The sequence below is a fragment of the Symphalangus syndactylus genome, chromosome 14, assembly GCF_028878055.3.
Source record: "Symphalangus syndactylus isolate Jambi chromosome 14, NHGRI_mSymSyn1-v2.1_pri, whole genome shotgun sequence".
NCBI classification, from domain to species: domain Eukaryota; kingdom Metazoa; phylum Chordata; class Mammalia; order Primates; family Hylobatidae; genus Symphalangus; species Symphalangus syndactylus.
Window position 1 is genome coordinate 9,624,205 of NC_072436.2, and position 27,328 is coordinate 9,651,532.

Here is a 27,328-nt window from a genome sequence, read left to right on the forward strand (position 1 = left end):
ATGAGAGATATGGGTGGCACAGCAAAGTATCCACTATGATTATTAGCGTTAGCATCTGCCTTTTTTTTTTTTTTTTTTTTTTTTTTGTAGGCAGGACCTTGCTCCACCGCCCAGGCTGCAGTGCAGTGGCATCATCACAGCTCACTGCAGCCTCAATCTCCTTGGCTCAGGTGATTCTCCCACCTCGGCCTCCCAAAGTGCTGCGATTACAGTTATGAACCACCACACCTGACCTCTGCATTTTACAGGTAAGAAAATCCAAGCATAGAGAAGCTAAGTAACTAGCCCAACTTAGTGAATAAGAAGCAGGAGGCATTCAAATCCACTCTGCCTGGTGCAGAACTGGGGGCTCTTAGCTTTGAGGCTGTACTGCTTCTGCCCTGAGGAGTCCTTGAGAGGCATGAAGAAGGGAACGCCTGTCCAGGCATACTGAAGAGAACTGCCCCCACCAGGAGGGCTGCACAGCTGGGAGTGAGGGGTCCCCCTCCAGGGGGGCTGCACAGCTGGGAGTGAGGGGTCCCTGGAGCATGGCCCCGTTGGGACAACTGCCCACTTCCTAGAGGTATCAGGCCAGTGGGTCCTCCACAACCTGCAAGGCTTTGGATCTGCCAAAAAGCAAGCAGCCCTCATCTTACGCTCAGCGAGATAAGCCGGACACAAGAGGACAGATATTCTATGATTCCACTCATACAAGGTATCTAGATTGGACAAATTCATACAGACGGAAAGTTAAAGGGTGATTGTCAGGGGTTGAGAGGAGGGGAAACTGGAGAGTTATTATCTTTTTTTTTTGAGACACAGTCTTGCTCTGTTGCCCAGGCTGGAGTGTAGTGGTGTGATCTCGGTTCGCTGCAATCCCCGCCTCCCGGGTTCAAGCCATTCTCGTGCCTCAAGCTCCAGAGTAGCTGGGATTCCAGGCACGTGCCACCACACCTGGCTAATTTTTTTATTTTTAGTAGAGATGGGGTTTCAACATGTTGGCCAGGCTGGTCTCAAATTCCTGACTTCAAGTGATCCATCCACCTCGGCCTCCCAAAGTGCTGGGATTACAGGCGTGAGCCACCGCACCTGGCCTGGAGAGTTATTGTCTAATGGCTACAGGGTTTCAATTGGGGAAGATGAAAAAGTTCTGGAGATGGATGGTGCTGATGGTTGCGCAACAGTGTGAATGTATGTTATCCACTGAAGGAGTTAAGGGTGATCAACCTGAAAATATGCAGATCGGGGTCAGGTGCAGTGGCTCATGCCTGTAATCCCAAGACTTTGGGAGGCTGAAGCGGTAGGATTACTTGAGCCCAGGAGTTCAAAACCAGCCTGAGCAATAGAGGGACCCCACATCTACAAAAAAAATTTTTTTTTTTAATTAGCTGAGCGTGGTGGCGCATGCTTGTAGTCTCAGCTACCTGGGAAGGCTGAAGTGGAAGGATTGCTTGAGCCCAGGAGGACACAGCTGCAGTGAGCCGTGATCAGTTGCACTCCAGCTTGAGTGACAGAGTGAGACCCTGTCTCAAAAAAGAAAAACGCAGATTTAGTAAATTGATTATTTCAGGTTGAAGGCATTTGAGAAACTGCGGTTGCAGTTTATCAAAACAGAAAAAAAAATTATACACACACAAAAATTTCTAGGTTTTGTTTACCTGGGTGTTTTATGTTCTATTTTAAATTGCAAAGAAAGAAAAGAACACAGCAAAGGGTATGAAAATTCATTGAAGCAAATGACCAATAAATATGAAAAAAGATGCTCAACCTCAGTAATCAGACAAATGCAACTGAAAGCAATAATGTTTTTTAAAATTTTTAAACTATCAGAGCAGCAAAATATTGAAAGGTTGATAATGTCATATTTTGTCAAGGGTATAGGGAAAGTCATATTATTCTCCGCTAATAGTAATATGATATAATTATTAACATTGTATCAAATAACTTTAATAAATGGTCAAGCAATTTTATATAATTTATTAAAATTTAAACAAGATATGCTATGATGCAATAATCCTACCTATATCTGCGCTAGAGAAATATTTGGGAGTCCATGGAAATATGTCCAAGGATGTTCACAACATCTGTGTGATAAGAAAAATTAGGAACAGCCTAACATACAGGCTATTATGCAGCAGTTAGCAGCAGTTAAAAGGGATGAAGCCATGCTACCTACCTACAAGGAAAGATCCTTAAGACACATGGTTGGCCGGGTGCAATGGCTCACGCTTGTAATCCCAACACTTTGGGAGGCCGAGGTGGGCAGATCCAAAGGTCAGGAGTTTGAGACCAGCCTAGCTAACATGGTGAAACCCCATCTCTACTAAAAATACAAAAATTAGCTGGGTGTGGTGGCGGGTGCCTGTAAGTCCAGCTACTCAGGAGGCTGAGGCAGGAGAATCTCTTGAACCCAGGAGATGGAGGTTGCAGTGAGCTGAGATCGTGCCACTGCACCCCAGCCTGGGCGACAGAGCAAGACACTGCCTCAAAAAAAAAAAAAAAGAAAAAAGAAAAGAAAAGAAAAAGGAAAAAGACACACGGTTAAGTAAAACAAGCAATTGCACAGCAGTGGTGTAATATGATCTCATTTATGTTACACGCTCATAAATATTACCTAGAGAGTTCTATAGAGAGGGGTATATAACATACTACTAACAGTGGGGTTGAAATGGTTGCCAAGAAAGGCTCTCCCCCCCCGACCCTTAAAGACAAGTGTGATAGTAAAGAAAGGCTTTAAACTTTGGGAGGCCATATTGGTCTCTCTGTTCCTCAGTTTACCACAACAAAAGTGGGAGGATTGATGGAATCCAGGAGTTTGAGACCAGCCTCAGCAACATGGTGAGACTTCGTCTCTACAGAAAAATCAAAAGACCAGGTTCAGTAGCTCATGCCTGTAATCCCAGCACTTTGGGAGGCCAAGATGGGAGTATCACTTAAGCTCAGGAGCTCAAAAACAGCCTGGGTAACACAGCAAGACCTTACCTCTATACGAATAATTAAATAAAGTAAAAATTAAAGAAAAATTTAAAAATTAGCCAGCTGTGGTGGTGCACGCCTACAGTCTCAGCTACTCAGGGGGCTGAGGTGCGAGAATCCCTTGAGCCCAGGAGGTTGAGGCTGCAGTGAGCCCTGTTTGCACTACTGCACCCCAGCTTGGGAAACAGAGTAAGACCCTGTCTCAAAAAGAAGAAAAAGAAAGAAGAAGAAAGAAAAGAAAAGAAAGGAAGGAGGGAGGGAGCGAAGGAAAAGGCTTTAGCTTTATCTCTAATGTTTGAACTTTTTACCCTGAGGATATAAATCCTGTCTTCCTTCAGTCATCAAAATAAACAAATTTCAAGGGTACTGTGTCCTCTCCCCCTACCCTGGAATGTGTCCTGACTCTTCCACTCCACACTGGCGCATAAGGAGGTATAAAATGACTCTCCTGTTGGAGGCCTTGGAGATAGTCGGTTCTGTTCCACCATGATTCCATCCAGGCTACCTTCAGGGAAAGTTTTGACAACTTCGGGCTATCAGTACCCTACATAGATTAGTGATGGGGTCCTCACTGTCAGAGGGTGATCCAGCTTCTAATCCCAGGTTAGAGTCTGTTTGTTAGGTCCACTCCTGGGACTGAGTGCCTGAGCTTGAGTCACCTGGAAACAGGCCTTATGGAGATTTGTGCACAAGCAGTTTAGTGGGGCGTGCACTTGGGAACGACACTTGCAAGTGTGAGAAACCAGAATATTATACCCCGACATATGCCACTGTGGCATAAAAATTATTTTGAGCTAAAGGCAATTAAAAAACAGCAAACAGACTGGGTGTGGTGGCTCACACCTGTAATCCCAGCATTTTGGGAGGCTGAGGCAGGTGGATCACCTGAGGTCAGGAGTTCGAGACCAGCCTGATCAACATGGTGAAACCCCATCCCTACTAAAAATACAAAAAATTTAGCTGGGCGTGGTGGTGGGCACCTGTAATCCCAGGTACTTGGGAGGCTGAGGCAGGAGAATCACTTGAACCCAGAAGGCGGAGGTTGCGGTGAGCCGAGGTGGCGCCACTGCACTCCAGCCTGGGCGACAGAGTGAGACTGCATCTCCAAACAAAAACAAAAGCAGCAAACACAGGAAAAGCTTTCTCTACCCTTCCCTTTTTTGCCTAAAGGCAGGCATAGAAATTCTGTTTTACTGGAGACCACTCGAGACTTACCAGCCCAGAGAGGGCACCAGAGGAATCTATAAACCTTCCTTCCTCCTTTCGTGTTCTCCCACAGTTTCCCACCCTTAAAAGCCTACAGCCACTTACTTCTGTCCTATCACTTATCTACAACTTTATTGGTCTTTTTTGACCATGCTATATAAGCTGGAGGTCTTGGCCACGTATTGAGTTACTTTTTGTTGAAGGGCAGATGATGGGGTTTGGCAGGGCAGGAGGGGTCAAAGCAGACACCAGACCACCAGGCAAGGACAGAGAAGGACATGGCAGCCGTATTTTCTAAAGCCTTGACTGGTGGGAAAAAAAGGACCGAATTCGTATTTGGAAATAAGAGAATTTAGACTGGGCGCGGTGGCTCATGCCTGTAATCCCAGCACTTTGGGGGGCCAAGGCACGCAAATCACTTGAGGTCAAGAGTTCAAGATCTGGCCAACATGTTGCAACCCCATCTCTACTAAAAACTACAAAAATTAGCCAGGCGTGGTGGCGCAGGCCTGTAATCTCAGCTACTCGGGAAGCTGAGGCAGGAGAATCACTTGAACCCGGGAGGTGGAGGTTGCAGTGAGCTGAGATCACGCCATTGCACTCCAACCTGGGTGACAGAGTGAGACCCTGTTTCTAAAATAAGAGCATTTTAAAAAAACATAATCACCATATCATTGTCACCTTTAATGCATGTAATAATTCCTTAATGTTATTTAATATCTAATTATTGAAATTGGTTGGTTTAGGGCGCAGTGGTTTACACCTGTAATCCCAGCACTTGAGCTCAGGAGTTGGAGACCAGCTTGGGCAGCATGGGGAAACCCTGCCTCTACTAAAAATACAAAAATTAGCCAGGTATGGTGGTGTGTGCCTGTAGTCCCAGCTACTTGGGAGTCTGGGGCATAAGTATAGCCTGAACTTGGGAGGCAGAGGTTGCAGTGAGCCGAGACTGCACCACTGCACTCCAGCCTGGGTGACAGAGTGAGACTCTGTCTGAAAAAAAATTTTTTTTAATTTAAAAAATAAGAAATTGGTTGGTTTGTTCAAATCAGAATCCAAACAAGAGCCACCCACTGCAATTAGTTGTGCCTCCAAGTCTCTTTTATTCCACAATAGTCTTCTCATCTTTTTTTTTTTTTTTTTTTGAGACGGAGTTTTGCTACTGTTGCCCAGGCCGGAGTGCAATGGTGCGATCTCGGCTCACCACAACCTCCACCTCCCAGGTTCAAGCAATTCTCCTGCCCCAGCCTTCCCGAGTAGCTGGGATTACAGGCGCACATGCCACCATGCCCGGCTAATTTTGTATTTTTAGTAGAGATGGAATTTCTTCATGTTGGTCAGGCTGGTCTCGAACTCCTGACCAGAGGTGATCTGCCCACCTCAGCCTCCCAAAGTGCTGGGATTATAGACATGAGCCACTGCGCCCAGCCAAGTCTTCTCATTTTTTAAAAAAACTGACATTGATTTGCTAGAGAAGCCAGGTCTTACAGAATATTCACCTGGATTTGGCTGAGGGGGTGGTCAGGGTATAGTGTCTCCTATTCCCCTATGCGACACACTTCCTGCACTTAGCTCTAAAGGCTGGACTGTATTCAAATGCATTCAAATTTGTGACCACAATTCTTCACAGGGCTATATTTGTCACCCCAAGTTTGATGACACTGGGATTGGCCAATGAAGTCAGCCTGTTCCCTCCATCAACCTGAGCTTCTGCCGTAAGGTCTTAGTGTTCATTTATGATCATTGTCATAGGAGTTGGTAAAATGATGGTTTTCTGATTCTATTATTCCTCTTGCAATGAACTGTATAAATTCTATAAAGAATTTTCCCTCATTGGTTATGTGGTTTCACTAAAATATAGTTTGTATGGAAAGGGGAGCTTTTTTGTTGGCTCCTGGGAACTTCTTTTTCCTTTGGAATTTTTTTTTTTTTTTGAGATGGAGTCTCGCTCTGTCACCGAGGCTGGAGTGCAATGGCATGATCTCAGCTTACTGCAAAGTTCACCTCCCAGGTTCAAGCAATTCTCCTGCCTTGGCCTCCTGAGTACCTGGGATTACAGGCATGTACCACCACACCCAGCTAATTTTTGTATTTTTAGTAGAGATGGGGTTTCACCATGTTGGCCAGGCTGGTCTCGAACTCCTGGCCTCAGGTGATCCGCCTGCCTCAGCCTCCCAAGTGCTGGGATTACAGGCGTAAGCCACCACACTCAGCCTCCTTTGGTAATTTTTTTTAGTTTGAAATAAGACTTACAGAAAAGTTGCAAGGCTAGTACAACAGACGCCCATCTTCCCTTCACCCAGATTCCCCAGTAGTTAGCATTTTACCACATTTGTTTAATTATTTTTCTCTCTCATATATAGGCATACATATATACATCGTTTTAGCCACTTGAGAATGAATCACAGTGTCCTTTTCCTGTAAATATTGCAGTAAAGAACAGAACATACTGTTAAATAATCGTGAGCAATGATCAATATTAGGAAACTTACATTCATACAATTCTATTATGTAATCTATGAGTGTATTCATACTTTGCCAGTTGACCAGCAATGTCTTTAATGTAAAAAAAAAAAAAAAAAAAAAAAAAAAAAGTCTGTTCCAGGATCTAATCCATGATTAAATACTGCATTTATCTCTGTCTCTTTAGTGTCACTTAATCTGGAACAGCTCCTCAGTCTCTTTGTCTTTTGTGACCTTGACATTTCCTAAGAGTACAGGCCAGTTATTTAATAGAATCTGTGAACTTGGAACAAATTTGTCTTTGACGATTTCGTTGCTTTCTGACATAACAGGATGCCCACACCCATGTACATTTCCTGGTCCTGATTCTCAATGACCATTTCTTGCATGGGAAAGAAATGGGACCTGAGGCCAGGCAAGGTGATTCACACCTGTAATCCCAGCACTTCGGGAGGCCGAGGTGGGCAGATCACCTGAAGTCAGGAGTTTGAGACCAGCTTGGCCAACATGATGAAACCCTGTCTCTACTAAAAATACAAAAACTAGCCGGGCGTTGTGGCAGGCACCTGTAATCCCAGCCACTCAGGAGGCTGAGTCAGGAGAATCGCTTGAACCTGGGAGATGGAGGTTGCAGCGGGCCAAGATTGTACCACTGCACTCCAGCCTGGGCGACATAGCAAGACTCTGTCTCAAAAAAAAAAAAAAAAAGTACCTGAATCCTGATGATAGTGCTATTGATTGGGGTGAGATGCAAATGGGGACAGGGGTCACAACCAGCTGAGCATCCTGGGACTGCCTCTCCTCCAACCCTGGAGACTCCTCATTCTGGGGAATGGCAGCTTCAGGCTGGTCTCTGTGGATGAGTTTCTCAAATGCCTGGGTGACACCAAGGTAGAGAGGGGACCTGCAGACCTCATTCCCTACATGGCACTGGGTGTGGCTCATGCAGGATAACCCTTGAATTTCCTCCTACCCGTTTTTTTTAATGACAGATTTTATTGCATTTTAGGGCTTGAGAGGTTTACTTGTTTTTTCTTATCTACTATTATTGATTTACTGAAACCGCCAGCAGGGCAAACACAAAATTGGGGCATCCGCATGCTGTCAAGGAAGTGTCAAAATATGTGATAAACATAGGGTGACTCAGCAAAACAACTCAGACTCTAATTCCATGGTGAATGCACCGTGCCGCAGAGGACTTGCCCTGTCCCGGGCGGTGCGGGTGGCTGCTCATCCATGGAGGCGATTTGTTTTTGGCAGGTCCCTCCTGCGGGGATGGATGCAGGGCAGAGGGTTACTGACTCATAGGGAATGGCTGCACTCACTGGCAAAATCCTGTCTCTGATTTTTGTGAATGTTCTCACAGAAGAAACCCTTAAGTGATCTTCAGTCTTGGGGCTAGATTCCTACCACTACGGGATTCCTGGACCACAGCTCCCAAGGAAATGGGGAGTCTGCAGGAAAAGGTCAACAACAGGTTGTCACACCTTTGGCTTCTGAGTGTTCCAAACAGAAGGGTAGCAGAAAGTGCTGCAGGGCTGTCTGAGAAGAGGGCCTCAGGACAGAACTGCCAGTGTCAGAGAAGAGGCAGACTGGGGACATCAAAGGAGAGGGGGAAATAAATCCATACAGGACTGTAAGTGCAGTTGTTTTCTTGAGAAGCCTCACCTCATTGAGGTAGCAACATGAAACCATTTTCTTTTTCTTTTTTTTTTTTTTTTTGAGATGGGATCTGGCTGTGTTGCCCAGGCTGGAGTGCAGTGGGGTGATCTTGGCTCACTGCAACCTCCACCTCCTGGGCTTAAACCATCCTCCCACCTCAGCCTCCCAAGTACCTATAGTAAGGCACACACCACCATGCCTGGCTAATTTTTGTATTTGTAGAGATGGGGTTTTGGCCGGGCATGGGGGCTCACCCCTGTAATCCCAGCACTTTGGGAGGCTGAGGTGGGCAGATCACTTCAGGTCAGGAGTTCAAGGCCAGCCTGTCCAATGTGGTGAAATCCCATCTCTACTAAACACATAAAAATTAGCTGGGCATGATGGTGGGCACCTGTAATCTCAGCTACTCAGGAGGCTGAGGTAGGAGAATCGCTGGAACCCAAGAGGCAGAGGTTGCAGTGAGCCAAGATCACGCCACTGCACTCCAGCCTAGGTGCTGGAGTGAGATGCTGTCTCAAAAAAGAAAAAAAAAAAAACCAAGAGATGGAGTTTTGCCATGTTTCCCAGGCTTGTCTCGAACTCCTGTGCTCAAGCGATCTGCCTTCCTTGGCCTCTCAAAGTGCTGGGATTCCAGGCATGAGCCATGGTGCCCAGCCCATTTTCTATTTTCTAATCACTGCTTCCAATCACTCTATGCCAACTCCCTTTGGTCCCTTAGCAATATCTTGGGCAGATTCATCACTTTAGCCTGGTAAAGCTCAGGCCAGCCCTGTTTCAAGCCCCACTGACATATCTGGTTCACAGTGCTTCACCTGCTCTTCCCAGCACAAGCTGGGCACTCACACTGCTTGCTGGGAGAATGAGGAGATTGGGGAGTGGGCCTGGTCTAGTTCTGTGATACCTGCTGCCTTCTCTCTTTACAAGCCTCGCTTCGTAGCTGCCCTGGTGTGGAGAGCAGGAAATGGAAGTGGTCAGGACACGGAAGAAGACGGCAGAGGTGCCTTAATGTAGCTGGCAATAGGTCCAAGGTGAAGCGGCCCCAGATCCAGCTGGACTTGGTTCCATCTATTGCTGCTGGCCTCTGAGGATAGAGGGTGGACTCTGCACAGATGGTGTCCCCTCTTTAATGAAGCCCTGCTCAGAAAACCCAGCCTAGCCTTCCCTGGCCCCACCAGGAAATCCACTTTCCAATCTCCAGAGGGAGGGCCCTATTATTTGCTTCAGAGGCCACCTGGACAGCGTGTGAGCCCTGCCCTTCCTCTCAACTTTGTGCTTCTTCCTATGGAGACATCGAGGCTTTTCTGCACATTCCGAAGGTCATGAGAGATGGCAGGGGGGTGCCCCCTTCTTGTTCCTCAACTCAGACAAGGTTTTCGAACCCTGCCAGCATATGGGCGGCGCTGGTGGATAGGTAGACTGCCTTCACCAATCACAGCACTGTCAATACTTGATTCCATTTCTAAATCTGTTTCCCAGGCTGGTCTGGAACTCCTAAATCTGGGCCACCGGCATAAAAGAAGCTGCATGTAATTAGTTTGCTTATTTCCATAGACCTGTTTGTTGAAATGGAGTGTTCTACTGGCAAATCGTCACATAGAAAAAGAGGTGGGTACAAAGGGCCCAGATGGAAAGCCTGAATAAAAAAACAAATGATTTTTTGGTCTGATTTGGGTAGAAATGATATTCTGAAGCAGAATATCAGTTGCAAAGAGATCACTGTCCTCACTCCCTAAGTAAATATCAAGGGGGCAGACATTCTTTTCATCTTGGATGATTTTCACAAGCTGTATACCTCCAGGGATATTAACAAAGACCTTTTCAACAGAACAAAAATCAATGATAATTATAGCTTGTGGCCTTTGAAGCAAGATAAAATGAGACCTATCAAGACACACCAAATCATTTACACCCTTTTTAAAATCAGTAAGAAGGCTAGTATGTCCAGGACAAGAGCAAACTAGGGGTCTCAAAAGACATGTTTTTGGCCAGGCACAGTGGCTCACGCCTGTAATCCCAGCACTCTGGGAGGCCGAGGTGGGCAGATCACCTGAGGTCAGGAGTTCGAGGCCAGCCTGGGCAACATGGTGAAACCCTGTCTCTACTAAAAATACAAAAATTAGCCAGGCATGGTGGCAGGCGCCTATAGTCACAGCTGCTTGGGAGGCTGAGGCAGGAGAATCACTTGAACCCAGGAGGTGGAGGTTGCTGTGAGCCGAGATCGTGCCACTGCACTCCAGCCTGGGCGATAGAGTGAGACTCCATTTCAAAAAAAAAAAAAAACAAAAGAAATCTGGTTATTTAAGAGTCTGGGACCTCCGCCTTCTCTCACTCGTGATGTGCCTGTTCCCCTTCGCCTTACGCCATGACTGTAAGCCACCTGAGGGGCTCATCAGAAGCAGATACTGGCACCAAGCTTCCTGTACGGTCTGCAGAACCGTGAGCAAATTAAACCTCTTTTCTTTATACATTACCCAGCCTTTATAAATTTCTCATGGCTTACTTCCTCCTTTTACCTGGTCACTTCCTCAGAGAGGACTTCCCTGACCACAGCTCTTACTCTATGCTTCCTTTTTCTTATTTGTTTATTTATTTATTGAGACAGAGTCCCACTCTCTCGCCCAGGCTGGAGTGCAATGGTTCGATCACAGCTCACTGCAGCCTCCAACTCCTCAGCTCAAGCAATCCTCCTGCCTCAGCCTCCCCAGCAACTGGGACCCCAGGCACGAGCCACCACACCCAACCAATTTTTAAAATTTGATGTACAGATAGGGTCTTACTATGTTGGCCAGGCTAGTCTCAAACTCCTGGACTCAAGCAATCTTCCTGCCTCGGCCTCCCAAAGTGCTGGGATTACAGGCGTGAGCCTTGGCGCCCTTTTTCTTCATAGCATGGATTATTATCTGTTTAACTGATTCTCCACTGTCTCTGTTCTAGGAGCTTACCTCAGTGAAGGCAGGACTGCTATCTTTTGTTCATCACCGTGTCCACGGCACCAATAGTGCCTGGTGTTGGAGAAATAATCATCAAAAATAAGTCTCCTGCTACTCCAGAAAACTTCTCCACAAAGGCGCCTTCAGCACAACAGCTAGTATTGTTGTTACTACCTTTTAATATGGAACGCTTCACAAATTTGCGTGTCATCCTTGCACAAGGGTCATGCTAATTTTCTCTGTATCGTTCCAATTTTAGTATATCTGCTGCTGAAGCAGGCACAGCACAGGTTATTAATATTGCAGGCTGGCTAAGGGCAATGTGGCCATTAATTTTCAACCCTTCCTCTCTGGGGACTGGTGGCCAGGGTAGAGTTTTCCTGCTAGAATCTCACCCTCTGCCTTTCGTGTGCTGATGCCCTGTGTTACTTCGTGAGCCTCACTGGTCAGGTAGGGAACACTGGATAGGGAACCTTCCAGTACTTGAGCTGGCCAAGTGCCCCTCCTCTGTGTCTCTACTGGCCCCGTGTGTTTTCTGTCACTCATTGACACAACAGTTTACAGTACTTAGCCCAGGAGTCAGTATATAGTAAACTCTTAGGAAATGTGAACTGAATCAATTCACAAGCATAACCTTTTGAGTTCGTGTCACATTTCTTTTAGATTGCACCCGTTACCACAATACTGGGCTGTGGTGTAGGCCTCCCTTGCTATCGAACTCATTCTTCCAAAAGGAGAGTACATGGGAAGGTGGAAGGCTTCCCATGTCTCAGAAAATGGTTGGCTATAATCTTAGAGAATGAACTAGGGCCCGGGCATGGTGGCTCATGCCTGTAATCCCAGCGCTTTGGGAGGCCAAGCTGGGCGAATCACCTGAGGTCAGGAGTTCGAGACCACCCTGGCCGACACGGTGAAACCTCTTCTCTATTAAAAATACAAAAATCGACTGGACATGGTGGTGCACACCTGTAATCCCAGCTATTTGGGAGGTTGAACCCGGGAGGTGGAGGTTTCAGTGAGCTGAGATCATGCCACTGCACTCCAGCCTGGGTGACACGGCGAGACTCCGTCTCAAAAAAAGAGAAAATGAACTAGGGTTCTTTGGTCATTATTAGAGCCTTGGGAGAACAAGATATATGGCAGTTGTATTCAGAGACCAAAGAAATGTTGTCAAACAAGTCTATTGGGGCCTGTCTGACTTTTTCAGCTACCTGAAAGAACAGCTGCTGGGCCGGGCACAGTGGCTCACGCCTGTAATCCCAGCACTTTGGGAGGCCGAGGCGGGCGGATCACGAGGTCAGGAGATTGAGACCATCCTGGCTAACACGGTGAAACCCCGTATCTACTAAAAATGCAAAAAAATTAGCCAGGCATTGTGGCAGGCGCCTGTAGTCCCAGTTACTGGGGAGGCTGGGGCAGGAGAATGGCTTGAACCTGGGAGGCAGAGTTTGCAGTGAGCTGAGATTGTGCCACTGCACTCCAGCCGGGGCGACAGAGCAAGACTCTGTCAAAAAAAAAAAAGAAAGAAAGAAAAGAAAAGAAAAGAAAAGAAAGAGGGAGGGAGGGAGAGAGGGGAGGGAGGGAAGGAAGGAAGAAAAGAAAGAAAGAACAGCTGCTGCAGCCCAAAGGGGCTTCAATCAGCCGTCCAGCCCAGGCTCAGTCTTCCAAGTCAGCTACACTTGCCAATCACGACCATCCAGGAGGTAGAACAGTCGATAAGGAGGAAATACCAGAAAGCTCACTTAATATTGAATCCTTGCCTAGGGCACCTTAATCCTCTACTCCTTTATTAAACAACAGAGTTATAAATTAACCTTTTTTCTCTTTTTACCAAATGGCATTATTTTTGCCTTTGTGTTACTGTGCAAATGTTCTAAGAAATAGATATGCCTGTTGAGCCTGTTACAAGGACAAATATTGCAGTTTTAGGAGCCAGGGGCATTGTTAGAATTGTTGGAAACAAGAAAAAAGAAAACACTGGCCGAAGAGGAGTGTAAAACTATCTCACCTTTATACTTGGACAAGAAGAGTGCCATTCCTGGACTTCGTTCTTTAGAAAGCCCCAAATCACAAATGTACAAATGCAAAATTACTAAAGAACAACAGGCACCTGCCTGGGCACGGTGGCTCACGCCTGTAATCCCAACACTTTGGGAGGCCAAGGCGGGCGGATCATGAGGTCAGGAGATCCAGACCATCCTGGCTAACACGGTGAAACCCCGTCTCTACTAAAAATACAAAAAAATTAGCCGGGCGTGGTGGCGGGTGCCTGTAGTCCCAGCTACTCGGGAGGCAGAGGCAGGAGAATGGCATGAACCCTAGAGGTGGAGCTTACAGTGAGCCGAGATAGCGCCACTGCACGCCAGCCTGGATGAAAGAGCAAGACTCCGTCTCAAAAAAATAAAAAATAAAAAAAGAACGACAGGCATTTATGTTGCTTGGATCTGGTGAACAGTGATAGTGCAGTGCAATCTAGAGCCTTCAACACTGGCATTTATGACTCACACTGTTCAAGCCCCCGAGAAAGGCTTCTCCACATCACTTGCCCTGTGTCTTCAAAATCAAAGATGACAGTCTCTGGATGCTATGTAGATTTGTGGGTTCTTCAGAGGCAAGCGCTGACTCAAGATATGGGAAGAATTTGAGCAGCACAGGTGCTTGGTAATAAAAAGGACTAATTAATTAGCTTGTCAATTCCTACTTTCAGAGAGCAGAAAATACAATTGATTTTTGCATAACAACATACATTTCCCTACTCTTTCTTTTTGAGACAGAGTCTTGCTCTGTTGCCCAGGCTGGAGTGCAATGGCACGATCTCGGCTCACTGCAACCTCTGCCACCTGGGTTCAAGCAATTCTCCTGCCTCAGCCTCACAAGTTGCTGGGATTACAGGTGCCTGCCACCATGCCCGGCTACTTTTTTTTTTTTTTTTTTTTTTTTTTGAGAGGGAGTTTGGCTCTTGTTGCCCAGTCTGGGGTGCAATGGCGTGATCTCAGCTCACCGCAACCTCCGCCTCCTGGGTTCAAGCGATGCTCCTGCCTCAGCCTCCCAGGTAGCTGGGATTACAGGCCTGTGCCCCCACGCCTGGCTAATTTTGTATTTTTAGTAGAGACGGGTTTCACCATGTTGGCCACGCTGGTCTCGAACTCCTGACCTCAGGTGATCTGCCCACCTTGGCCTCCCAAACTGCTGGAATTATAGGCGCAAGACACCGCAATCGGCCACATTTTCCCACTTGTATTGATTGTCCAATTCCTGATTCTGGAGGTACTCCCAAATCAGTGCACTATTTGTCACAGTTCTAAAGAATATTTTGCAGCTATACGTGGTAGCTCACACCTGTAATCCCAGCACTTTGGGACGCCAAGGCACGAGGACTGCTTGAGCCCAGGAGCTCCAGACGAGCCCGGGAACACATACTGAGACTCTGTCACTACAAAAATTTAAAAAATTAAATTAAACTAAATTTTGCAACAGTAAAAACCTCATATTGCTCCTAGGTTTGGATAAATTGGATCTAGACATAACGTGTGAAATGTGATGCCATTTCTTTATGTTGGCAACTAGATGGACATTGAACACTAAAATTGTGGACAGTTTCTTTTTTTATAAAAATACTTTTACAGGTATACCTTGTTTTATTGCATTTCACTTTATTGTATTTTGCAGATAGTGCAATTTTACAAACTGAAGGTTTATAGCAACCCTCCATCAAGTAAGTCTATCAGCCTCATGTTTCCAACAGCAAGTGCTCACTTCATGTCTGTGTCGTATTTTGGTAATTCTTGCGATATTTCACACTTTTTCTTTCTTTTTTCTTTTTTTCTTTCTTTTCTTTTCTGCTGCTGCTTTTTTTTTTTTTCTGACAGAGTCTCGCTCTGTTGCCCAGGCTGAAGTGCAGTGACGTGATCTCAGCTAACTGCAACCTCCACCTCCTGGGTTCAGGGGATTCTTCGGCCTCAGCCTCCCCAGTAAATGGAACTACAGGTGCATGCCACCATGCCTGACTAATTTTTGTATTTTTAGTAAAGACGGGGTTTCACCCTGTTGGCCAGGCTGGTCTCGAACTCCTGACCTCAAGTGATCTGCCCGCCTCCATCTCCCAAAGTGTTAGGATTACAGGTATGAGCCACTGCGCCTGGCCACCAAACATTTTTCTTTTTCTTTTCCTTTTTTTTGCTTTTTTTTTTTTTTTTTTTTGAGATGGAGTCTCACTCTATTTGCCCAGGCTGCAGTGCAATGTTGCCATCTTGGCTCACTGCAACCTCCGCCTCCTGGGTTCAAGCGATGCTCCTGCCTCAGCCTCCCAAGTAGCTGGGATTACAGGCGCCTGTCCCCACGCCTGGCTAATTTTTTGTATTTTTAGTATAGATGGGGTTTCACCATCTTGGCCAGGTGGCTTTTGAACTCCTGACCTCGTGATCCACCTGCCTCGGCCTCCTAAAGTGTTGGGATTACAGGCATGAGCCACAGTGCCCAGCCCAAACTTTTTCATTATTATTCTATTTGTTATGGTAATCTATGATCAGTAATCTTCGATGTTCCTATTGTAATTTTGGGGGGCACCAGGAACCATGCCCAATAAGACGGCAAAACTTAATAAATATTGTAGCCTGACTGCTCAAGTGAAAGGAAGAGTCATGCGTCTCTTGCTTTCAGTCAAAAGCTAGAAATGATTAAGCTAGAAATGAAGAAGGCATATAGAAACCTGAAACAGGCTAATAGCTAGGCCTGTTGCACCAATTAGCCAAGCTGTGAATTCAAAGGAAAAATTTTTGAAGGAAATTAAAAGCACCACTCCATGGAACACATAAATGATAAGAAAGTGAAACATGGCTGGGTGTGGCAGCTTGGCTGGGCACAGTGGCTCACACCTATAATCCCAGTACTTTGGAAGGCCAAGGTGGGTGGGCAGGTCACTTGAGGTCAGGAGTTCGAGACCAGCCTGGACAACATGGCAAAACCCCATCTCTACTAAAAATACAAAAAAATTTAGCTGGGCGTGATGGTGCACACCTGTAATCCCAGCTGCTCCGGAGGCTGAGGCACAAGATTCGCCTGAACTGGAGAAGTGGAGGTTTCAGCGAGCCAAGATCGTGCCACTGCACTCCAGCCTGGGCAATAGAGCGAGAATCTGTCTCAAAAAAAAAAGAAAGTGAAACTGCCTTATCGCTGTTACAAAGAAAGTTTAGTGGTCTGGATAGAAGATCCAGCCAGCTACAATATTCCCTGAAGCCATAGCCTGATCCGGAGCAAGGCTGGAACTCTCTTCAATTCCATGAAGGCTAAGAGAGGTAAGGAAGCTGCAGAAAGAAGTTAGAAGCTAGCAGAGGTTGGTTCATAGAGATTACGGAAAGCCATTTCCATAACATGAAAGTGCAAGGTAAAACAGCAAGTTTGGCTGTAGAACCTGTAGCATGTTATCCAGATCTAGCTAAGATCACTGATGAAGGTGGCTACAGTAAATAACAGATTTTCAATTTAGAAGAAACAGCCTTACATTGGAAGATGCCATCCAGGACTTTTCTGGGTAGAGAGGAGTTAATGTCTGGCTTCAAAGCTTCAAAGGACAGGCTGACTTGTTAGGGGCTAATGCAGCTGGTGACTTTTAAGTTGAAGTCAGTGCTCATTTACCATTCCAAAAATCCTATGGCTCATAAGAATCATGCTAAAGCTACTCTGCCTGTGCTCTAGAAGTGGAATGACAAAGCCTGCACGACAGTGCATCTCATTTAGAGAATGATTTACTGAATATATATATATATATATATATATATATATTTTTTTTTTTTTTTTTTTTTTTTGAGACAGAGTCTCACTCTGTCGCCCAGGCTGGAGTGCAGTGGTGTAATCTTGCCTCACTGCAACCTCCGCCTCCCAGATTCAATTGACTCTCCTTCCTCAGTCTCCTGGGTAGCTGGGATTACAGGTGTATGTCACCATGCCCAGCTAACTTTTTGTATTTTTAGTAGAGATGGGTTTCACAGTGTTAGCCAGGATTGTCTTGATCACCTGACCTCATGATCCGCCCACCTCAGCCTCCCAAAGTGCTGGGATTACAGGCATGAGTCACCACGCACAGCTGGATTTACTGAATATTTTAAGCCCACTGTTGAGACCTACTGCTAAGAAGAAAAGACTCTTTTGAAAATATTACTGCTCATTGACAATGCACCTGGTCACCCAAAGCTCTGATGGAGATATACAAGGAGATGAATGTTTTCATGCCTGTTAACACAACGTTTATTCTGCAGCCCATGGAATAAGGAGTAATATTAACTTTCAAGTCTTATTATTCAAGCAATATATTTCATAAGGATATAGCTGCCATAGATAGTGATTTCTCTAATGGATCTAGGCAAAGTAAGTTGAAAACCTTCTGGAAAGGATTCATCATTTTAGAGTCCCTGAAGAACATTCATGATTCGTGGCCAGAGGTCAAAATATCAACATTAACAGGAGTTTGGAAGAAGTTGGTTCCAACCTTGGTGGACGACTTTGAGGGACTTAAGACTTCAGTAGAAGAAGTCACCGCAGATGTGGTATAAACAGCAAGAGAAGCAGAATTAGAGGTGGAGCCTGAAGATGTGGCTGAGTTGCTGCAATTTCATGATCAAACTTCTACCGATTAGAAGTTTCTCTTATGCATGCACCAAGAGGGTTTCTATACTCCTGTGAACACTGTTGAAATGAAAACAGCCCCCGCTGGCTGCTCTGAAAAGCCATCTTTGAGTTATTCCTCATCTAGCTCCTTGGCTCCTCCTCCATGGACTCCAGCAGCTTTATTACCAGAGTCCTCGAATTCTCGATTCGTTTTTAATCCCCTGCATCAGATCACCGGCATGCCCCATCATGTCAGATGTAGCCATAGACACCAGCTCCAAGATCACCACCAAGGACTTAAAGGAGAAGAAGGAAGTTGTGGAGAAGGCGGAAATGGAAGAGATGCCTCTGCTAATGGGAACGCTAATGAGGAAAACTGGGAGCAGGAGGCTGACAATGAGGTAGATGAAGAGGAAGAAGGTGATGGTGAGGAAGAGGATGGAGATAAAGACAAGGAAGCTGAGTTTACTACGGGCAAGTGAGCAGCTGAAGATGATGAGGATATGATGTCAATACCAAGAAGCAGAAGATTGATGAGGACAACTAGACAGCAAAAAGGGAAAAATTAAACTAAAAAAAAAAAAAAATGACTGTGACCTAGTCACTCTCCACTTCCTGTCTCAGAATCCAAACGTAGTCACCTTCAAGTACAGAGACCGCCCGCAGATGACACGTGCTCTCCACCACCCAAATCAAACCATGAGAATTTGCAACAGGGGAGGAAAAAAGAACCAAAACTTCCCAGGCCTGCCTTTTTTCTTCAAAGTACTTTAAATGCAGCCATAAAAAAGAATGAGTTCATGTCCTTTGCAGGGACATGGATGAAGCTTGAAGTCATCATTCTCAGCAAATTAACACAGGAATAGAAAATCAAACACTGCATGTTCTCACTCATAAGCGGGAGTTGAACAATGAGAACACATGGACACAAGGAGGGGAACATCACACACCGGGGCCTCTCGGGGCGGGGGTGGGGGGTCGGGGAAGGGGAGGGAGAGCATTAGGACAAATACCTAATGCACGCGGGGCTTAAAACCTAGATGACAGGTTGACAGGGGCAGCAAACCACCATGGCACATGTATACCTATGTAACAAACCTGCACGTTCTGCATATGTATCCCAGAACTTAAAGTAAAATTTTAAAAAAAGGCCGGACGCGGTGGCTCACGCTTGTAATCCCAGCACTTTGGGAGGCCGAGGCGGGCGGATCACGAGGTCAGGAGATCGAGACCACGGTGAAACCCCGTCTCTACTAAAAATACAAAAAAAATTAGCCGGGCGTGGTGGCGGGCGCTGTAGTCCCAGCTACTCGGGAGGCTGAGGCAGGAGAATGGCGTGAACCCGGGAGGCGGAGCTTGCAGTGAGCTGAGATCGCGCCACTGCACTCTAGCCTGGATGACAGAATGAGACTCCATCTCAAAAAAATAAAATAAAATAAAGTAAAATAAAATAAAATAAGACAACAGTAAAGCTTGCTGCATAGATTGAAAGTTTTCTCAGGTTGGGCGCAGTGGCTCACGCCTGTAATCCCAGCACTTTGGGAGGCTGAGGCGGGCGGATCACGAGGTCAGGAGATCGAGACCATCCTGGTTAACACAGTGAAACCCCGTCTCTACTAAAAATACAAAAAAAAAATTAGCCGGGCGCAGTGGCGGGCGCCTGTAGTCCCAGCTACTCGGAGAGGCTGAGGCAGGAGAATGGCGTGAACCCGGGAGGCAGAGCTTGCAGTGAGCCGAGATCGCACCACTGCCCTCCGGGCTGGGCGAAAGAGCGAGACTCCGTCTCAAAAAAAAAAAAAAAAAAAGGAAGTTTTCTCTGTAACGTGATGTTTTATGCCATTTTGCCCATCCATAGTAGAAATTCTTTCAAAATTGAAGTAAATCCTCTCAAACCCTGCTGCCGCTTTATGAACTAAGTTTATGTAATATTATTTATTCTTTGTTTTCATTTCTTTTTTTTTTTTTTAGAACAACTCAGCTAAATAAAATTCCAGTTTACTGTTGGACATTGTTTCACACGTATATGCTTCTTTTGTGTGCAATAGCATTATGTCTAAAATACCAATGTACATATGTTAATTTAAAAACACTTTGTAGGCCCGGTGCGGTGGCTCACGCCTGTAATCCCAGCACTTTGGGAGGCCGAGGCGGGTGGATCACCTGAGGTCAGGAGTTCGAGACAAGCCTGGCCAACATGGCGAAACCCTGTCTCTATTAAAAATACAAAAATTAGCCGGGCGTGGTGACGGACACCTGTAATCCCAGCTACTTGGGAGGCTTTGGCAGGAGAATCGCTTGAACCCAGGAGGCAGAGGTTGTAGTGAGCCGAGATTGTGCCACTGCACTGTAGCCTGGGCAACAGAAGTTAAACTCAGTCGAAGGAAGGAAGGAAGGAATGAAGGAAGGAAGGAAGGGAGGGAGGGAGGGAGGGAGGGAAGAAAGAAAAAGAAAGAAAGAGAGAAAGAAAGAGAGAGAGAGAGAGAGGTAGGGAGGGAGGGAGGGAGGAAGGAAGGAAGGAGAGGGAAAGAAGGGAAGGAAGGGAAGGAAGGAAAGAGAGAGAGAAAGAAAGAGGGAGGGAAGGAAGGAAGGAAGGAAGGAAGGAAGGAAGGAAGGAAGGAAGGAAAGAAAAAGAGGGAGGGAGGGAAGGAAGGAAGGAAGGAAGAAAACATTATGGTGTAAACATATCTTATATAAAAAAATTTCTGTTACTCACTTTGCTGCAATTGCAGTGGTCTAGAATCAAACCCACAATATCGCCAAGGTATGCTTTTAAAATATTTAATTACATTTTCAAAATCAAATGTAAAATTTCAGTTTTATTTAAGTAACTTTGACTTAAAATTCACTATATAACTTTTATATGCTAAAACCTATGTGTGGAGACAAGAGCAGCTTTATTTTAAACGCTAATCTGCCTGACCAACCCTGAGTCCGAGAATACCTTCCAAATGTGCAGTTGATGTATTTCTCTTTAGGTAGGAACACCTATTCATTTTAACTTTCACTTTTCCTCCAAGACAATCCGAGATGCTGCTGCAGACATCATAGGTGGAGTGATACTCATAGCCACCTACACATTCCTTCCAGAGCACATATACTTTTCCCCAAGATAGAAGCCCTAGATTTGAGGGGTTGCATTGCAGAGATCTACATGTCTGCAGCCCCCAAGACCATGCTTTTCTATCTGTAAATTTACCCAGTAAATCATCCTATGCTGACAAACTGGATTTGTCTGTCTCCTCCTCTGGTTGATTGGCTCCTTCAGCATTTGGAGGTTGCTTTGTAGATACGGCCCCTTCACGGAACAATAGGCCACGTGGCCTTCTTTTATGCTCATGTCAGTTCACCACAAGAGTTATGGGTAGACTATCTGAGATGGCTATGTGAGGAACTCAGCAGGCCTTTCCCTACAAAACAGCCATTTAATTGGTGAAAATTATTTGTCTGTTTGTTTGAGACAGGGTCTGGCTCTGTCACCCGGGCTGGAGTGCAGTGGTGCCATCTCAGCTCACTGCAGATTTGATCTCCCAGGCTCAAGCAATCCTTCCACCTCAGCCCCCCAAGTAGCTGGGACTACAGGTATGCACCACCACGCCTGGCTAATTTTTGTACTTCTTGTAGAGACAGGGTTTCACCATGCTGCCCAGGCTGGTCGCGAACTTCTGGGCTCAAGTGATCCTCCCACCTCAGCCTCCCAAAGTGCTGGGATTACAGGTGTAAGCTGCTGCACCTGACCTAATTGGTGAAAATTATTTAAATAATTAAAATAAAATTATGTTGTCCTAAGGACATACAGCAAATGAAGAAATATTTATTCAAGAAAATCTCCTGAATCCCAGTAAGAATAAAGAGTCTGTGGCACCTGAGTCACATCCCACTCCTATCTTCTTCCCAAGCAGGTGTGGCTTCCCAAGAAGATGGGGGGCTCCCTCTGCCTCCACTCCAGGCTACAGTTTCACTCTAAGAAGGGTGTGTCACTGGTGTCTCTCATCCCTTCCAGCTCTGTGTTGCAAAAACTGTGTTCCATGCAGGTGTGGCCAAGAGGGCTGGGGCTCCTTTCCCCAACCCAGACCCCACTTGTAGGGTGGAAACTCTGTACCAGACACAGTGGTTAAGAAACTCAGCAGAAGGCTGGGTGCGGTGGCTCACACCTGTAATCCCAGCACTTTGAGAGGCCGAGGTGGGTGGATCACGAGGTCGGGAGATTGAGATCATCTTGGCCAACATGGTGAAACCCTGTCTCTACTGAAAATACAAAAATTAGCTGGGCGTGGTGGCACGCACCTGTAGTTCCAGCTACTTGGGAGGCTGAGGCAGGAGAGTCGCTTGAACCTGGGAGGCAGAGGTTGCAGTGAGCCAAGATCGCGCCACTGCACTGCAGCCTGGTGAAAGAGCGAGACTCTGTCTCAAAAAAAAAAAAAAAAAAAAAAAAAAAAAAGAGGAGAAAAGAAAGAAACTCAGCAGAAACATCAGAAATTGTACACTCTGCACACAAACCAGGAAATAGGCTTCATAGAATTAGTTCAGAATTAAATAAACAAATGCCCAAACAAACAACAGTTGCACCAACAAGCCTCAATGTAGTGGGGAATTCAGCATCTAGAGTTGCTACAATATATTATCTAAAATGTCTGCTTTTCAACAAAAAATTATGACATGCAAAAAAACTGTGACAAATACACAGGAAGAGAAGTCAGGCAATAAAAAGTGCTTTTGAAGGGACCTAAATGCTGGACACATTGGAAAAAAGACTTCAAAGCAGCTATGATAAATCGAAGTAGACCAGGCATAGTGGTTTACGCCTGTAATCTCAGTGCTTCAGGAATTCTAGGCAGGAGGATTGCTTAAGGCCAGGAGTTCAAGACCAGCCTGGGCAACACAGTGAAAACCTGTTTCTACAAAATTATATATATATATATATATATATATAAATAAATTAGTCTGTAGTCCTCACTACTAGGGAGGTTGGGGAGAAAGGATCACATGAGGCCAGGAGTTCAAGGTTACAGTGACCTATCATTGCATCACTGTACTTCAGCCCGAGTGACAAAGCAAGACCTTGTCTCCAAAAAAAAAAAAAAAAAAGTTTTTAATGTAAACCATGTTTAAAGAATTAAAGGCATGATAATAATGACTTATGAAATAGAGAATGTTAACTAAAAAGATAGAAAAAAATTATGAAGTAAATGGAAATTCTGAAGTTAAAAAATAATCAAAATGAAAAATTCACTAGAGGGGCTCAATAGTAGATTTGAGTTGGCAGAAGGAAGAATCAGCCAACATGAAGATCAATTAATAGAGATGAAGGACACTAAGAAAAATAATAAGGAAAAATGAATAGAGCCTCAGAGAAATGTAGAATACTGTTAAGCACACCAACATACTCATCCTAGGAAAGAATGCTCAAGAGGCAGAGATAGAGAGAAAAAATATTCAAACAAATAATACCCGAAAACTTCTGAAATTTGTTGAAAAACACTAATACATAGATCCAAGAAACTCCAAGTGAATAAATGAAAGAAGACCCATACAGACACATCATAGTCAAAATACTGAAAGCCAAAGATAGAGAAAAATCTTGAAAGAAGCAAAAGAAAAACAATCTAAATTACTTTGTGCTCATGCACTTCTCTTTTGAATTGGTTATTATATCTGCCTGGTCCTCTCATGAGTAGAATCAAATCTTTACCACATTTTTATGTCTTATGTCTATTTGAGTAATGATTTTACCTTTTACTGAAAATTATCTTTTATCTTATATCTATTTGAGTAATGATTTTACCTTTTACTGAAAATTATCTTTTAACAACTCTTATCTGCATGTAAGTTCTTACATGTCCCATCAGCTGATGTATACTAAAGTTCAAAGACTAGAGTTCAAAGCTTTAGTTTAAAAAGGAGAAAAAGTTTTTGCCATTGAGCTTAAGAGAATAAAATAAAATAAAATAATAAAAAGGATAGAAAGGTAGATCTTACCAAACACAAAATTGTGATGATGTTTAAAAAATAACTGGCAGCTGGGCGCGGCGGCTCACACGAAGTGTTCCAGCACTTTGGGAGGCCAAAGTGGGGTCACTTGAGACCAGGAGATCAAGAACAGCCTGCACGACATAGCAAGACCCCCCCCATCTCTACAAAAAATAATTTTCCAGGTGTGGTGGCACCCACCTGTAATCCCAGCTACTTTGGAGGGAGGCTGCCACGGGAGGATCTTGTGAGCTCAGGAATTCAAGGCTTCAGTGAACTATGATTGCACCACTGCCCTCCAGCCTGGGTGACAGAAAGAGGCCTGGTCTCAAAAAGCAAAAACAAAATAATTGGAAAGTCAATTTCTCCTAAAACACACACCTCTGGATCCCGCATTCTGCCCAGGCACATGCTACAACAGCAGTGGGCTGGAACCTGAGAACCAGGAAACTAGGACTCTGGATTATCCTGCCACACCAGCTGGCCTCAAGGTCTTCAAGTTCAACCTGCCTCTAATGTGGTGAGAGGGACAGATTGTCCACAGTAGCTTAGCTTGCACCCAGGAGCTCAACTGGATCTCCATGCCCTGCGGAAAGCAGCGAGCACTGACAGCCAGTGCCTTCTTCAGAACATAGGGCGTGATGAAAGAGATACTCTGTTTAGTCACACCAGTGCTGTGGGTAAGAAAATGCCTTTTCACTGTGCACTTATTTGCATAGCGTTGCAAGCAGGCACCAGGATACAGCAATATAATTGTACATGTCAAGTGCATAAAGGAACTCAGGATAAGGGGCCAGTTAGGACAAAGAGTTATGACTTGATACAGATCAATTCAGAAAATGTTTATAGAGTTAACATATGAGCATCTGTAGGTTAGGCACGGTGAGAGAGAGAGAGGCTGAATCAGTACTAATAGAGATGTTTCTCCTTGCTACCAGCCCATGCCTTGGAACAGTGCTGTGAGTTGCAGTGTATAGTAGGGGATAAAGGAAACATCAGTCGTCTGTATTACTCTCAGCTGCTCAGACATATGTTCTTGCCTTTTTCGTCCTCCCTGAGGAAGGTGGTTTAATCATTTATCGGTGCATGCCATGGGTGAAGGCCAAGAGCCTTGTGTACAGAACTGAAAACTGTACATTAGCAGAAATGCCCACTGCCAGGTATGAACAGCGAGCCCAGGCCCCAAAACCTCTCCCACAGTTCAACACCCTGGACAATATTTTTATAGAATTACTAACCCACAGTGCTTTATGGAGGGCTGCTTCTCTGAATTTTTAAAGTTTTCTACAAATGGTCTTGATGTTTTTCCTCTGAGGTGTACTTTTTTTTCCCAAGAATTATGTGGGTTTTGTGTTGCATTGCTTTGATCAAGGTAGAGTTAATGATTTCTCGTAGGTGCTACTAAGCAGTGGATACGAATGCAATCGGCCAGGCACCGTGGCTCACACCTGTAATCCTAGCACTTTGGGAGGCCGAGGCGGGTGGATCATGAGGTCAGGAGATCGAGACCATCCTGGCCAGCATGGTGAAACCCCGTCTCTACTAAAAATATAAAAATTAGCCAGGTGTGGTGGTGGGCGCCTGTAGTCACAGCTACTCAGGAGGCTGAGGCAGGAGAATCACTTGAGCCCGGGAGGCGGAGGTTGCAGTGAGCCAAGATTGCACCACTGCACTCCAGCCTGGCAACAGAGCGAGACTGTCTCAAAAAAAAGAAAGAAAGAAAGAAAAATGCAATCACGGCCGGGCATGGTGGCCAATGCCTGTAATCTCAGCACTTTGGGAGGCTGAGGTGGGAGGATCACTTAAGTCCAGGAGTTTGAGACCAGCCTGGGCAACATACTGAGACCCATCTCTATTTCTTAAAAAAAGAATGCAATCTCTAGGTCAGTTGGATCTGGACCCCAAGCCAGTGGCTCACCGTATGATCTTGGGCTTGTTCTTGGAGGCCGTTTCCTCCTCTGTAAAATGAAAGTGATGACAGTACCCAGCCCCTAGAGTGGCAGTGAGGGTTCCATGAGTGCCTGTGAAGACTCCCCAGTGCCCAGCTCAGAGTGAGCCCTCATACGTGCTGCTCATTGTTGTAAGGGTCATGATTTCAGATGAGAAACAGGGAAGGTTGAGCTAAAGTGTTGAACATGTGTGTTGGGTGCCTACCACAAACAAAGCCCTGTGCATGGTGGCCTCAAGGTATCTTCATGATAATCCCACAAGGAAGATAACTGCCTTTTTCCATTTATATGGCAGCAGATGGGTTAAGTAACCTGACCAAGATGAGAATGCATATAATGTGGTTATATTTCTCATAAAGCTTGACTTTCAGATATTGGCTTCAGAGACAAAAAAGGAAGGTGAACATGTTTGAACACAAGGAGTTTCCCTTCATTCAAGCCACACCAGCCTATAAGCCTTCATACAGCAGTGAAGGCGGTTCCTCCCTTTCTTGGCAGAGACTGATAAACTCAGCACTTGCCGGAGTGGCTCATTGTTAAGACAAAGGGTGTGCACTTCCCGGTCAGGAAACCTGGGCGGTGAGACTCCCAGCTGCCTACATCAAGGCCCCAGGACATGCAGAACCATCCTCTAGAACCCGACCCACCACCATGAGGTCCCGCCTGTGGAGATGCAGGCACCTGAGCCACGGCGTCCAGTGGTCCTTGCTCCTGGCTGTCCTGGTCTTCTTTCTCTTCGCCTTGCCCTCCTTTATTAAGGAGCCTCAAACAAACCCTTCCAGGTAAGATTCTCGTCCTTTCCACTCCTCTTATTTCATTCATTTGAGGAAACAGAAAAATGATAGCCCAGGGAGGACTGGGGAAGTCTGAGCCACCTGTGTGTCCACATGGGAGTGTCAGGGGTCAGGAATGTTCTCAAGAACCACTGGGAAGAAAGACTAATGGGAAGACTTGCAGGGAACAGAAAGGGTGGCGGTGGGGAACCAAGACACCATGGGATGGACATGTCCAGATACCGTGGGACATGTACAGGAGTTTGAGAACTGATGGGTTAGGTCTGCAGAGTGCAGACAGAAGACGTGACTGCTTTCCCCTCTGGGACTGTGAGTAACGGCAGCAGCGTTGGGTTAGTTCTTACATACCATTCTCTACGTCCTGAAGCAAAAGAGCCATCCTGTGTGTTCCACTCGTTTCAGACGCGGACTCACCCTAAGTTTGTTGGTAAAATGGAGAGCCTCCCTCTTAGGGAGGCAGTTTCAATTGTGGACGCCAAGTTAATCCTTCAAAAATACCTTCTAGACCATTTTTCTTAGAAAATACACACATCTCCAGCAGTGAGAGGCCCTTTTTTTTTTTTTTTGAGATGGAGTCTCACACTGTTGCCGGAGTGCTGGAGTGCAGTGGCGTGATCTCGGCTCACTGCAACCTCCACCTCCCAGGTTCAAGCCTCAGCTTCCTGAGTAGGTAGGACTACAGCTGCATACAACCAGGCCTGGCTAAGTTTTTGTATTTTTAGTAGAGATAGGTTTTCACCATGTTGGCCAGGCTGGTCTTGAACTCCCGACCTCAAGTGATCTACCCACCTCGGCCTCC

At 45.6% G+C, this 27,328-nt stretch overlaps 1 protein-coding gene and 1 non-coding gene across 3 annotated transcripts in view; one reads left to right on the forward strand and one right to left on the reverse strand.

Moving 5' to 3' along the window:
• Positions 1-212: 212 nt before the first annotated feature.
• ST6GALNAC1 (ST6 N-acetylgalactosaminide alpha-2,6-sialyltransferase 1) overlaps positions 213-27,328 on the forward strand; it is a 43,807-nt gene continuing 16,691 nt past the window's right edge. The window contains exons 1-2 of one of the 2 annotated variants that reach the window (XM_055242142.2): positions 213-248; positions 26,095-26,517. In XM_055242142.2, coding sequence (XP_055098117.1) covers positions 26,387-26,517 — 131 coding nt within the window. In that variant the 5' untranslated portion in view covers positions 213-248; positions 26,095-26,386. Of the gene's footprint in view, positions 249-26,094; positions 26,518-27,328 lie in introns of those variants that run through there. The other variant, XM_055242143.2, reaches the window with a different exon arrangement.
• Positions 11,393-11,495, reverse strand: LOC129463408 (U6 spliceosomal RNA). The gene has a single exon (XR_008651176.1). It is a non-coding gene; the product is annotated as a U6 spliceosomal RNA (small nuclear RNA).